At 37.0% G+C, this 15,573-nt stretch overlaps 1 protein-coding gene across 1 annotated transcript in view; it reads right to left on the bottom strand.

Annotated features, from left to right (window-relative positions):
- LOC145987887 (myosin-VIIa-like) overlaps positions 1–15,573 on the bottom strand; it is a 197,887-nt gene that overhangs the window by 78,649 nt on the left and 103,665 nt on the right. Inside the window, exons 20-23 of the mRNA XM_083122679.1 lie at positions 15,312–15,488; positions 14,294–14,511; positions 10,914–11,160; positions 9,509–9,682 (exon numbers count right to left, since the gene is read on the bottom strand). Of these exons, the coding sequence (XP_082978805.1) occupies positions 9,509–9,682; positions 10,914–11,160; positions 14,294–14,511; positions 15,312–15,488 (816 nt within the window). The remainder of the gene's footprint in view (positions 1–9,508; positions 9,683–10,913; positions 11,161–14,293; positions 14,512–15,311; positions 15,489–15,573) is intronic.

Raw genomic sequence — 15,573 nt, 5'->3', positions numbered from 1 at the left:
ACATAATATAAATTTAAACTTCCAGAAGTAAAGTTATTTGAAAGATTTATATTCATAGACATTGTTTTGCCCGTCCACTTGGGGGGGGGGGGGCTAGCTGGGGCTAACTTTATCCATGTTTTTATCCATTACAAAAATCATCACAGGCATTTTCCTTGAGAGACAGGTGATCCCCCATCATCTTACCCAAAAGAAATGGAATTGTTAAAAAGGAATATATTCCCTATTATAGATGGTTGAAAAATTATTAAATAACAATTTCTTCTTTAGAATTAAAAAGGTATAATTTTAATGTGATAATATTAATGGGTAATCCTGTGTTCATAGTACTGAGCAAATTATAATACTGCAAGGCATTTAAAAACATAATCTACATAGGTAATGGAATAGTAATTATTTAAATTTCCTTAATTTCTATGTAACAAAACTTCGCATTTTCGTAATTTTACAACAACTGAGAACCACTTGTGACTAGATTCGTGAATAAAACTTTAAGATGAACTTAGAGAGGAGAGAGGGAATGAACTTAGTTGATTTGCCATCTTATTAATCTTATAAATGTTTGAAAAAAGATCCCCAGAATATATTTAGTAGGCTGTAATTAGTTTCCATTCATTTAAACCTCACATGCAGATCTTCTTTTTTACCAATATACTATGCATGCTTATAATTGGACGTTTATGCTTAATCAAGGTCACCCGCAAGATTTTTCTCATGGAGGAAGGGTGGGTGATGCTTTTCCCCAGTTTAGAGAATTCTGATATAGTATCCCTACCACTAGGATAATTTGCATTGGCACTTAATCTGCTGTCTTTCATGGCACCCCTCATCCATGCTTTCACAATATACAAGGGTTGATCAAATGAAAAGGTACAAAACGACACTGTCGGTGTAAATGAATACTTTATTCAAAGTATCCTCCATAGGCCTGAGCACATTGATCCCATTGATGAACGAGCGGAATGATTCCTTTTTCCCAGAATTCCTTTGGCCGTGACGCGACCCAGTCTTTCACAGCGTCCTTGAGTTCATCATCCGAGGTGAAGCGCTTTCCTTTGAGATGCTTTTTCAGGGGACCAAACACATGGAAGTCACGGGGATAAGTCTGGACTGTAGGGCGGATGGTCTAGCTTGAACCTGGCCAGTTCCGCATGTGTAACCCTGGAGACATGTGGACGTGCGTTATCATGGAGCAGAACCACACCCTCTGTGAGCAGCCCCGATTGTTTGTCTTCCCCGTAAACGTTCACCATCTGGCGATGAATATCGGCCGGTTTAACACCTTCCGCTGTCAGAAAACGGATAACGCCTCGCTGCTCCTCAACAGTCGAATTTGCCAATGTTAACCCCATCCTGTCCGAACACGCACTGCTGCGTCACTTGGACGGCGCTCTGTATCGGAGCCTCTGCTCTCTCCTGCGCATGCACGTTCCCCTGCATGCTCCGATGCCGTGTGGCGACTACAATCGCACCCCTACATATCACGCTACGTTCTCCCATCGCGGCATCGGTATTATATAAACGATTCCGTTGTTACGACGTTTCGTACCTTTTCATTTGATCAACCCTTGTAATTTCAAAATTTTGAATTGTATGAAGTTTTTCCAGATATCTCCATCCCCTCTATTAGTGCCCTTGTGCTTAATATCTAATCGAACAGAAACCAATGCCATTCTAAGTTTAGTTAATTCACATTATAGTCCTGTACCGCCTATTGGCTAATCAGAAACCAAATAAGAATGAACAGCAATGTATGGGGGCTATTCACCGGATGTATACATTTCTGTGTTTCCTTGGTGTGTGCGGGAACTTTACTTCCAGGTTTCAAGAGAGTAACATGGAGTTCCAAGTTGTAAAGGCAGTGTCTTAAGAAAAGGTGACAATCATTGTGTGGCTCTTGATTATAACACGAAGTTCAGAACAAATATTTTTTCTCGGGTATCTATGCATAGTTTTCAGACAGATGGAAAAATCAGTGAATTCAGGTAGTAAAGCGAAAAGACTGGACACAAAAATGAGGGAATAGGCTCTATAGTCTACACTACATCACCGGAGTAATTCAAATGAAAATATTTTACGTGTCGCACATGTGTTGACTATATTTAAAAATTGAAACTGTTTATAATCATCCAGAATTCCAAAAATTATAATTTTATAATTTAATGTAATCAATGTAAACTTTATTAGTAAATTGTTTACTAACTTCTAAAGTCTTTTCTTGAATGACACTTGCAAAAGATAATAATAAAATACAATAACTACACATGTAGAATTTAGAATTTAGAATTTCTTTATTCATGGGCAAAGTTCAGCCTGTGGCTGCTCTACCACTTAACCCGCAAAATCTACTACAATAAAACAGAAAAAATTCAATTACTACTTTAACATATATGAATTCCATTCCATTTTCACTTCTAAATATTTCAGTAATCAACACACTAAAAAGATAAAAAACAATTTTTCTCATTCACACACATCAAAATGTTCATCTTGGGTTCGAATCTGCTCATTTTTTGTTTTGATTTCAACGTAAGCATGCTGAATCTAGTCATGTGTACTGAGGATTTGTCCTTGCTCATGTAGAAGTACTTTTGTTACTGCCTTTTTAAAGCTGTTATATGTCGCACACGAGGTAACATCTGGTGGCAGCGCATTCCAACAATATGCAGAAGCAGCTTTGAAGGATGACAGGAATATGGATTTTGAGAATCTGTCAAGATTAAGTTTCTTAGAGTGTCGAGTCGTGTAGTTGTGTATGTCGTGTCTAAATTGGAGTCTGTCGTATAAGTATGTGGGTGTTTTTGTTTGCAGAATTTTGAATATTGTGCAGGCCTGATGTAGTTTTCTGCGTCGTGTCATATTCAGCCAATTAACGTCATTTAAGTAAGGCAGTATGTGATCTCTTCGTTTCAAGCTAAATGCAAAATGTATACAAGAATTCTGTACTTTTTGTGCAATTTTAGCATTCTTTTTTGTTAAATTAACACCGTAAACAACGTCACAGTAATCGAAAATTGGAAGAACTAGAGCTTGCATAAGGCGCAATTTAACATCAGTCGAAAGTAAGTGTAATGATTTATAGAGTGATCTAAGTATACCATAAGCTTTTGAACTCTGAGACGTTACGTGGTTTTGCCAGTCAAGTTTCTCATTAAATATCACACCTAAGTTCTTAACAGTTGTGCAGTGTGGGACCCTCTCATCATTAATATTAATTGATAACCCATTTATTTGAATTTTATTTAAGGCAGCGCTAGAACCAATTAATGTAAAGCAGCATTTACAGGGGTTGATTACAAGACCATTACGTTTACACCATTTATAAATAGCATGAAGGTCACGGTTCAGGAGACCAATTGCTGGTTTTGCATTTTTGGGGTCTACTGGCATCATCAGCTGCGTGTCATCTGCATAAAATGAGGTACACTGTGTCGTACATTTAGGGGTAGGTCGGCGGTGAAGAGGGAATATAGAAAAGGGCCTAGAATACTTCCTTGCGCAACCCCTGAGGGTATCGTAAGGGGAGTCGATGTAGCTCCTGAGGGAAGCGTCACCGATTGCACTCGTCCAGTAAGGTAAGACTGGAACCATTTTATTGCTCCCGGCGAAAAACCGTAGTAACTCATTTTCGAAAGGAGTAGCTGATGAGATACAAGATTAAACGCCTTGGACAAGTCAAGCAACACCAAGACTGCAGCCTTACTTTCGTTTAGTGTTTGTAAAATCTCATCTGTTACTTTCATGAGCGCCGTTGCGGTGCTGTGGGAAGGTCGGAAACCAGACTGTACTGCAGGCAATATTTGATTTTTAGTAACAAAACTTTCTATCTGCTTGTACACTGCTTTCTCGATAACTTTTGATAAGACAGGTAATATACTAATTGGTCGTAAGTCGTTCATGTCGGTCACGTGTCGTTTCTTCGGCAAGGGCAGGATTCTAGTCTCCTTCCATGCAAGGGGAAAGGTGTTCTTATCTAACGAGAAATTTATCAAGTGAGTAAGAGGTGAAAGAATGTGTGGAAGAATTAGCTTTATCATTTTTAGGTTTATGCCGTCTGTGCCACAGGAATTGGAACGGATTTTGGACACAAGTTGTGCAATTTCTACTTCTTTGACGTGTCGAAAGAAGAAGGTGTCGCCATTTTCAGTAAATGTAGTTGTAAGGAAGCGTTCGCACTCTTCGAGGATGAGATCGGTTTCTTGGTTAGAGGGACTGGCGCTGTCAATAAAGTGAGTGTTTAACAGATGCGGATCATTTAAAAAGTGTGGGACACTCGGCTCCACCTTTCCGTAAATACCACATTTCTTTATCTCTTTCCACATTAATTTCGAATCATGGACGTTTCTATTGATGTGGAACGAGAGGTAGGCTTTCTTCTCCTGTCTTATAATCGACGTGGTGAAATTCTGCAGTTCTTTATAATAATCCCAATGTGACGGATTGTTCGTCAGTTTATATTTTCTGAGAGCATTATCTCTAAGTTTCATTAATAGTTTGGTATTGTCGGTTACCCACGGTACTTTTTTCTTGGCTATTCGTGCAGTACGTATAGGGGCATGCTTATCGAAAATAGTCTTAATACCATTATTAAGAAAGTTTACTTTTTGGTCAATACTCTCTAAGTGCTGAATATTGTCCCAGTGAAAATGTTTAGCGTCCATTTCAAAACTCTCCATATCGAACGATGAGTAGTTTCTGTACGAAATTATTTTGAAACGTTTGTCGGGTTTCTCAAGAAGGACCATGATGTAAGTCAAACAATGGTCTGAATTGCTGATCGGCACCGTTACGTCAGCGGAGTGTACAATGGATGGATCATCTACAATGATGACATCCACTAATGTTTTAGAGGTTCTTGTGATTCTAGTGGGTTTACGAATGACTTGCGTCATGCCAAAAGTATCTACTATTGATTTGAGGAAAACTGTTTCTGGTTTATTAGGTGATAAATAATCGCTATTCATGTCACCGGCTACAATTAAATTATCCACAGTAGGAAACACGTGTGCAATGTAATCTTCAAGAACTGACAACCTAGTATAGGGGATATTTGGGGGTCTATATGCGGCAATTATGCCAAGTGATTTGTTATTTACTTTCAATGATGCACATAGTATTTCTATGTCCTCGCCGGGAGCAACATTTTCGCAGTCAAGCATCTGGGCAGGAATGTCAGCACGACAGTAAACAACGATGCCACCGGCACGTTTGTGGACTCGATCCTTTCGAAGTACCGTGTAGGCTTCGACGTGGAAACTGGAAGCGTCATCGTTGTCTTTCAGCCAACTTTCTGTGACGATTACTACATCATATTCGCTTTCGAGAACAATGTGTCTGAACTCGTCTATTTTCCCCGAGATGGACCTCATGTTTACTGACGCGATTGTGAGGCACTGGAGGGGAGGGGTCTGGTTGGGAAGTGTCGGAGGCGACGGGCAGCCTGTGAAACAGTTACCTCTTTTCCTAGGGGACCGAGGGAAGGGGCGAGTTCCAGATGTGCCGTGCGTGGGCAGGTTTACCAACTGCTTAGTTTGAGACATTGTTTACTAGTGAGTGAAGGAACAGAGCAGATACGTATATTAATGATATGAAACAGCGTACTTACGTTGAGAGAAATCCTTGTGGGTGTCCAACTGAGCAGCTCGAGCATAATTACATATAATGAAAGATGAACACTACACACAACACACACACACATGCACATACACGAATACAAAAAGTTAATTTTCATTGGCTGTTTCTTTAACATGGTTAAAAAGGTATGAAAAAGTTTAACATAGAACACTAAAAACACACTCATAGTTTCGTCTTCTGCGACGCTCACATTATGACTGCTTGCACATGAGGGATTTCAATTCATGCTCAGTTTCTATAAAATGTTTCCCTTCAGTATTGTAACTGTTGTGCTGGATATGGACTCGAATAACATTAATAAATAAATAAATAATAAAAATTTTAGAATAAAATTTTGTTTATTTCATTAGTTTAGTAATTATTTATTGTATAAAATTTATAACAGTTGTAATTTTTTTTATTATTATTATTTCTATTATTCTACTTTTATTACTGATCTTTACCCCCTACAAAAATTTCTGACGATGCTCTCTCAGTCATATGATAAAATTAAAGGGGCTGTGTTTATCTACATAATGTCGAAAATTATACATTTTACAGTTGTAAAATTGAAGTATTTCAATGTTTATAATTTATGTAAGCTTCATTTCAACCTGCAGAAGTCTTAACACAAAACTGTTGGTAGAAGATCAACATTGTCTTGGAAAATAGTACTATTTTTCCATAAATCTTCATCCAAACGATCCGGGCCAATCTTTTCTAGGTACCTTTGTTTCTCTATATCACTCCTAAATTTCAAGTGATCCATTTTTCATCCGATCTTTTCTAAGAAAATAAGCTCGGTGACGATCTGTATTCCACTTATTTACATTGGAAAATTGCCCAAACCGGAAGTTCTTTCCCTGCCATCTACAATCGAATTGTCTGATCGATTCTTTTTTGTTTACTCAGGAATAATCCCCATAAGTTTTGCCAACATTTGATGAGCAGCGACGTATAAAAAGAAATGCTTTCATGTGTATTTTTATGTGAGATACATATGGGACTCTGAAATCAAGTTCACTAAACTGGAACACTTTAAGTATTATGATGCTTTCGGATCTTAAGGAATGTCTATTGAAGAAGTGAATTAAGGAAACGAAGAATTACGGACTATCACAAAATTGAGAACCTCGCAAGTTACTGAATTATCGTGAAAGGTGTGCTATTCTTGGTCTCTATGTAGGCTTAAGGATAAATTCATTTTTTTAATTAAAATAATTACCATTTGTGCCTAAAAACAAGGTCTAAATGAAACAAAATATTAAAAAAAGAACATGCACTAATAAATGATGGCATGACAGATGTAGAAAGTTGCTATATATCGGCGAAATGTTATTTAATTATCCTGAAAACTAGGCTTTTAAATGAGGATCCTCGACCAAATAACTTTTAGCCCTATATGCCTGGGCAAGTGACTCCAAAAGAAAACCGATTATGACATTTGAAGCAGGTTTTATATGATCTCTTTGCCTATGCATTCTTTACATTTCTTTCTGAAATTCATAGTTTAAGCTTGTTTGCTCGATGCCTGACTTTTACTATTAATAAACTATTAAAAGGAATTATCATTCTGTCATCTGGGCTTTAATTTCACAAACAGTATGAGCACAACATCAAAGAATGATTTTCAATCTCCAAAAGATGATTAAGATTTCTTGCTGTTACTCAACCAGCATAAGCACATGTCCGTCCTTCCACGATAGTCTTCCTGTGGGTTACTTGAAACAACAAATAAGCTTCTTCTTACCTCCAAAAGAATGAATCTATCCCGAGACTGCAAGAGGTACTTGAGATTCTTAGAGCAGCATTCCTAGAAGTGATCCACAAGATTCACCCATCACCAGGAGAGTTGAACACAACTTTCAAGTGCATCGTCTTTGTGCAATGAAAAATCCAAATAAACCTGGCACATCTGCATTCATATTCATGATGCGATGCAACGCACACAAAAGACTTGGAAAAAGAGTTTGATTCATTGATTGATTTAGTTCATTTTACTTTACTTTATCTTCGCTAATTTGCGAAGATGGGGATGAGTGATGAAATGATGAAATTGATGAATGGACATTCACAAACAACCAAGCCCAAGTGGGATTCGAACCCGGGACCCTTGGCGTCGCAGTGCGATGTGCTAACCACTCGACCACAGGGTCCGGCTTGGAAAAAGAGTGATTTCGCTCTAGTGACCACCACTTAATAAAACAATTACGAAAGTTTGAATCGCTTCTGCAGGATCGCAACACATTCACGTGACATTTAGGCGTACGCAATACAAATCCACAGAAACAAAATTCACATTGAACTGACGACTTTTCCCTATCAAAACTGCTATGCTGTTTAAGTCTCTACAATGACGGCTTGTCTTTTTCATGTTCGAAAAAAAAAATGTAGGAAATCATTGTTGAAAGGCTACATTTATGTAAACACTGGTTGCAATGCCACTATTATTTGAATGTAAGAATGTTTACCTAGCACTCCAAAGTAGAAGATCAGAAGAAATAACGGTGATACATTTTCTTTGAAATCTTGTTTCGGAACAAGGCACATGCACTTCAACTTTCCTTGTATTCTACATCAGGACATAATTTGAAATTCTTTCCTTATCTGTGACTGCCACACCACAAGAGTAATACATGAAAGTTTCATGAGAATTGTCTAATTTCTGTGTGCAGTTTATTTTTCCTTAATTATTTTATGCATATGTCACATGCATTTTGGGGGACTAATGGCTGGTTCTGGGGGATCTTAGCCCCCCCTAGCCCTTACCTAACTATGCTTATGAATATATTATAAATCACAAAGGCTTCAACAAGTAGAAAATATGGATTGAAATTTTTATTATCATGTCAATTAAAATTGTTGCAGAGCATTGTTTACATTTTTCTGAAGTGAAGAATTGCATTTCATAGTTCCAGGTTGACAGACAGTAAGTTGGACAACGCAATCCTCAAGAAAATAATATTGAGGTTTAGCAGTGCAGAAAAATAAGTTTAACATTAATAATAAAACCTCTTACGTAATGTACGATTTTCATTCTCGCACAATACCCATGTGAAGAGTTATAATGGATATTCTCTCATTCATTATTCTTCATCATCACAATAATAGTAAAGAATGTTTTGAACTATTGAGTACTTCCTATCTCAGCAACAATTGTACCAATGTGTAGGTAATAATGATGCTGGCATATGATTTGTAAGGGGTTATTCTTGCACACAGTGCCACAAAGAACAAAAGTTAATACATGCTCATTACCTGGAACATCACATGTGCCCTGCTGTTAGGTGAAGGAGACCACATCTGCAATCATGAAAATCTCTATCCAGTTTCTTCCATGACAACACCAGGTGCCATACCTTATGTGATGTGAAAGGTTTACTGCAGAAGTAGGGTTGGGAGGTACACTCCTCTTGCCAGACATGAGTCCATGTGACAACATTTTCTTGCCAAAAATGAAAGATGAGCACTCAACAGTATACACCACCTGCTCGGTGTTTAGAACCATGTTCTCACAGCAGTAGGATATTACATTGAGGGATTATAATCACTTCCAAATCAGTCACTTTCTAATTTTTTATGTACCAGATATTAAAACATTAAAATGCCGACCAAAGCAAAATTTATAGTATAAAAATATACACTAAAAATGTAACGTTTCCAGCCTCTAACAGGGTCTTCTTCAGATGAATATTCACAAACCTGAAGAAGACCCTGTTAGAGGGTGGAAACGTTACGTTTTTAGTGTATATTTTTATACTATAAATTTTGCCTTGGTCAGCATTTTAATGTTTTATTAACATGCAAACAACGCTTAACAGTGGTACCAGATATGTTGCCACTTCAAGAAAAATTGCCCTCGTAAGTAACACTTGAAATCTCAATCACACCTTACCTTATCAAAGACCGCAATGTAAAGTGAAAAACCAAACTGATCCTTTAGGCCAATTTTATCTGACAACTGGTTACAAAGCTCCCGAGCAGTGGTGGCAGAATCTGCTAGAAGAGTTGTGGTGTTTCCATCCATGAACGTAATTGGCACCTGAATTGGCATTTTAGATTTTGTAGCCTGAAATTGACAGAAAATAACTTTATATACTGTTCTTATAGCGAGTAAAAATATTAAAGCTAAAAAGTACTACGTAAAATTACTACAAAAATAACATTTATCGACATTTATCAGAAACAATAAAATTAGCTGTTCATGATTATTGGCTAATAATATCATGTTAGTGCATTAGTTTTCTGATAAATTTACTGGTAATTTTGTTGATCTGATATTTCCATATGTAGGCTGTGATTTTTTTTCACAATTCTGTCACTTCATTCTCATGACTATTAGGAATGTACTGACATGAAATTGTCACCAATGCCAAGAAACCTGAATAGTTCATTAACTTCCTTAATGAACACATACAATGAAATGTTTGCAATAATTTTGCCTTAAAAAGGGGATTGCATATTTATAATGATTAAAATATAACAAAATGGCAGAATTTTGCACTAAATTGCAGGCTATTTATAGAAAATTTGGATCAGCACTTTTTCTCATATACTGGCAAGCATGTCAACCAATATCAATAGAGTGCTGATTAATCTCTTACATTCTCTAATTTAATATTAGATTGCCTTTATTACAGTAGGCATATTTTGGCCTTCAAGCCACTTTTAGATCTCCCTTTTGTCTGTGATCAAATAAGACAATGAAAAATATAATCTGTTGAAGTGTGTGTTAAGGTTTTCGCGGGGATATAAAGGCAGCTTACTGCTTAGTACATGTGTTAGAGTTAGTAGTTCATATTTAGAAGAGTTCTATGTATTAGGCCAGTTCAATCTGTATAATTATTTTGAAATATTGTCCTCCTTTTAAAGGCTGTAAATGAACCTTTTACATACATTTTGTAACTCTTGCAATCTGTGAATAAACTTTTATCCCACAGTGAATCATCTAAGGTGGGAATTTTTTCCTGGCCTTCATAAAACAGCTCTGGGCTTCACCCAATCTCTAATTAATTTGCGCCTGGGGTAACCCTGGGAACATAGAGGCAACTGGAGCATGGTGCTGATCACATCACCTCCAAAAAAAGCCAAGATCGAGAATGTGTTGGGGCTCTACCTCCACATCCTATATGTGCCTTCATGCCACGATGCAATGAGAATGGGAATTTACCTTATCTGTAAAAGCAATATCAGTGAATGCATTTGAGCCATTACATTCTCATACACTGCTGATATCAATACATTAGTAACAGCCCAACACTAAATATTTATATATTTGTTATATTTCTGATAAGACTCACCTGTAGCTCAAGCCAGCTGGGAGGCTGATTCCGAGTCCCGTTGTTGAACGTCCTTTTCAGTCTCTCTTCGCAGTATGGAGCATAGCCTGGTGGGCCCTCCCGAATGAACGCTCGCAAATAATTTAAGAATTTCTCTGAAGGAGCAAAACAGCCAACGCACAGGGACAAGAGGATCCAGCCTCTTGCATGAGAGGACTTAGAAGGGTTGTTTGTCAGCAGCTTACAGATTTGGCAATATATCTCATCTCTGTGGAAGAGTAAATATAGATTGTATATTTCTTTATACTTATTTACAAGCAAATATGCTTAAGCTACTCTTACTGATTCTTAATGGTACTTATACACTGTAACAATTTCAATTTTTCAGTATATGTATAAAAATAGGTAAAGTGCTCCCCTGTGCTATGCACCATGCCATGAAGACATATAAGGGGTGTGGGGTTAGGGCCCCACACTTTCTTGATCCCGGCTGAAGGTGGGGGTGATGTGATCAGCACCATGCCCCCTGGCTGCCTTTACCCCCCAGAGTTTCTTCCAGGTACCCACTTTATACGACACTGGGTGGGTGCCAGAGCCACTTGAACAGGTGGAAAAATCCCAGTTCTCCCTCGCCGGGGATCAAACCCGAGTCTCTCGCATGGTAATCAGATGCCCTAATGACTGAGCTACCGCGGCTCTCAGTATATGTATAAATGTTAATATATTAATTATTCCATTGCAAGTACAGTACACTATATCAATTGACTAGAGCTCTGCTTAAAAATACTCATTGATGCAAGGGATAGTCAAATAAATAGTTTCCTGTATTTTGATTTTCCAGAAACCGTAGAAATGTTCAGTTGGCAATACATTGTGTGCATACAGGCATTATTTATCTTTTGTTTTGTGATGTATGTTCTTGATTGTAAAAGTGGTGTCATATAGTGCTGTTTTAAATAAAGGAAGAGATAAGAGTGTCTACCCAGGCAGCATGGAGAACAGAAGTGTATTGCAATCATGGCCGAAAGTTGAAATGCAGTCCATTGTTCACTATGAATAGGTACATGGAACATCCGCTACCAAAATTCATAACTAGCTGGTAGAAGTGTATAGTCCTTATATAATTTCAATGCAAATAATGGTGCCAGCAGTTATGAGATGGGTCAGACGAGACCCAGATGTCCATCAACCATCACTGGAGATGAAACATCGGATGAGCTGATGAGCTGATTAAAAATATAAATTAAAATCTTACTTACATTTTTTTGCAAGTATGATATGTTGACTATGGAAGAAATATCTTGACGAAGCTATGACTTTATGAATTGCTTATAACAACGGAACCTGAAGAAGAGAGAAGTTATCTCTCGAAACGTCGTAATTGAAGAAAACGTACCATACTCGCAAAAAAATGCAAGAAAAAACGTAAGTAAAATTGTAATTTATATTGTTAATCTTGTGAGTAATTCGCACATAGTAAATATGAATGAGCTGATTAAAGGGAACAGATGCTTGACCGTGGATGATGTCAGCACTGAACTTGGTATCGACTATGTGTCAGCCCACAATATCGACAACATGCAAGATATTCTGCAGAACATTAATATCATCATGGTTGGTGGCTTGCCAACTCATGTTACGTACCCAATAGGACCAAGTAATGTGAATAGTTTGCCAAAGACGAATAGAGATGGCAGCACCAGGCATGCAAGGTTAAGAATTGGCATAATATATGTGAATCACTTTATAAATAAGAACAAAGCAAATTGGAAAGATGAAAAACAATAGAATATATTATAAGAAGACAAAGAATAAATATGAAAGAAGTAAATTAATATATATATTTTATAAATCAAATCAGTGATCACATGTAAGTTAATATGAAAATTAAGGAAGTCAAAGCACTGATACAAGTTTGTGTCTTTGAACAGATATTGCATCTGTTTGGTTGATTTACCATTCCCGTAGCGGAAATTTTGTTTACATCAGTGGCGAGCGCGTTCTGATTGATGCCCCACAGCACTTTTTGGTTGCGCGGCACTCTGTTGTACTCAGTTAGTGGTGGCACGTTCCGATCGCAGCCCCAAGGGAGGATATTAGTATTATTCCCAAAGCTTAGCGGAAAAAGGTAAAGGAATTCGTTAAATAGTCAAAACATAAATAAATTGAAATCCAGAGGGAAGTTCACAAAGAAGATAAGAAGGAAGTCCAGATCCAGAATGAGGGAAGTTCAAATCCTCCCTATTGAGAAGAATGTCCCGATCCAGACTGTCCATTGAGAAGGAAGTCCCGACCCAGACCGTCCATTGAGAAGGAAGTCCCGATCCAGACCATCCATTAAGAAGGAAGTCCAGATCCAGATCTGTCCATAACGAAGGAAGTCCAGATAGAAGAACATACAAATAGAAAAAATAAAATAATAAAAAGCATAGAAGAAAGTAGCTTATCATGTAAATATTCTTACTCCATGTATCCTGTGTTTAAATAATATATTCGTTTAAACGTCTCCATTGGAAGGCATCCTGTCTGGTTTCGTTGTCTACAAAGAACCCTACCCTGTAGATAAGCTAGCTGAGTTGTAAGATTAAGGTTTATGTACCTTTGCACCAAATGAAGGTAGCACTCACTTCTGACCACAAGTCTCAAAGAATAGGAATAAACCTACAGCATATCTTGCAGTATGAGGGGGAGGATTTTTTTTTCTTTCTGGATCGTGCCTTCGTAATTAGAGCAAAATTTTGGCCTTTGTGTGAATCCGTATATGGATTGCTGGGTTCTTTTACTAACTGAAAAAGTAACATGAAGCAGTACGATGTTTAATATTTCATTTATAATCAAGAATATGCATATCACCCCATATCCTTTCATGGCATGAGTACACATGCAGAGGTGTACCTTTATCTTTACTTTGCCATATTTTTTAGTGTATTTTTCTTTCTCTCATAAGAGAAGCTGAGCTCAAGACTTTGTTTCGTGCATTGATCTCAAAATGCTACGTATGCCATTCAAAATATCCTCATGAATCATCGTAAATCATAAATCAAAATTGAAAGACACAGGTAACACTCAACACACAAAATGCAGCAGTTGATATTTTGTGACTCAGACATATTTTCATCATAGATCTAATAAGAATGCTGTGTAGTCAGAGTTTTAAGGCATCAATTGCATCACAATCTCATGCTCAAAAACTTTGAAATAAAATGCTCAATTGAGGAGAGCAGAATGAAGACAGGTCATTAATTTTTTGGCAGCACTGTCATAGTGATTTTTCAGCTGTATCATAACAGCTATGAATAGTCTTTGGACCTACTATAACAAAACTTTGGAAGATGCACTTGGTGCAGTTGATGTGTGGAAGCGATATTTTAAAATAATTTTTAAATTTACTGATAACCAACCTCAGTTCTGTTCTCAAAATGCCATGCCCTATTATGAAGTGTAGCTTCTCAAGATTTGAAGTTGGTCTGGAGTCAAGCCAGGAGTCGTACATGTCCCCTGAATATTCATCATCTTGCAACTTCTGCCTGACATCTTCCCCCAGCTTAGTCTTCCTCTTTAAAGTCATGGATATTAATTTACGACGAGCAGCCTTTGATTGCTTGCTTGAATATGAATCCTAGAAACAACAATACAAGCCATATGTTAACACACAATGAGGATTAAATGTAAATGTATGATTATTATTATTATTATTAAACACAAGAGACACTGGTGCTTAGCCCATGTTATATTGATCTGATACCGATACTCTTACACCCATCAATATTGATTAATATTAACTTTTAAGTATTCCATTCCATTTATACAATATCAATTTACTACAGTTTTGTTTTAAGATATTTCCAAAAAAAACTTCGAAATACCACAAAAGCTCTCATTGAAATACAAAATCAATTTTTTCAAGCAATACTGGTGCAAAATATATGAAACTCTTCCATAATTTCTGGGATAATTAGATGACTCAAAGTGAGGTACATCAGTTTTGCAGACCCAGAGATACACCAACTACGGAAAAAGTATCTGCTGTTATCGGTGGTGAATTTATAAATACATTTTCATCAGTATCAGCTCATCCCCCCATTCCCCCCCCAAAAAAAAATGCACACACATAAACTTTGAAGACAACAAACAACTTATTTGCTGTTGCTCCCTCCAACATGTCTCAGTTTAGAATGTTATCAAATCATGCTTTTATCTCAGAAAATCTCTACATATTGTACATTCAAAAACATGAACTATGCCTGTGATATATGAAAAGCATGTCTGTATGCAAGAAAAAACATTGATAAAGCATTCTTTGTGCATTAAATTAACAGTACAAAAATTAGCAATATGTTTTTTTATAAAACTAATTCTGTCCATTCTACTTGCTTTCAATATATATTTTTTCAATTTCTGTTTTGCAATACAACTTACAGTATTCATGCCCATCATTTGTGCTTCTTTGAATTCCTTGCTTCTGATGAAACTTCTTCCCAGTGTTGCTGTGACCTTATTCATAACAGATGTATGAACTCTCTCCATAATATGGAATCTGGGTTCAGGTAAATCTCCTGTGAACCTTAGAATTGTGATCCACAGAGCTTGTGATGCCTGCAAATAAAAGCGGCAAACATTAAAAATTTAAGGTGTTGGTTCCTCTAAAGCATCTACTAAACAAAAATGGTCATTGTTCACC

The sequence above is a fragment of the Lepisma saccharinum genome, chromosome 5, assembly GCF_977018435.1.
Source record: "Lepisma saccharinum chromosome 5, izLepSacc3.1, whole genome shotgun sequence".
Classification (NCBI taxonomy): Eukaryota; Metazoa; Arthropoda; class Insecta; order Zygentoma; family Lepismatidae; genus Lepisma; species Lepisma saccharinum.
The sequence above is the reverse complement of the archived record's forward strand: the minus strand, read 5'-3'. Positions and strand labels throughout refer to the sequence as shown.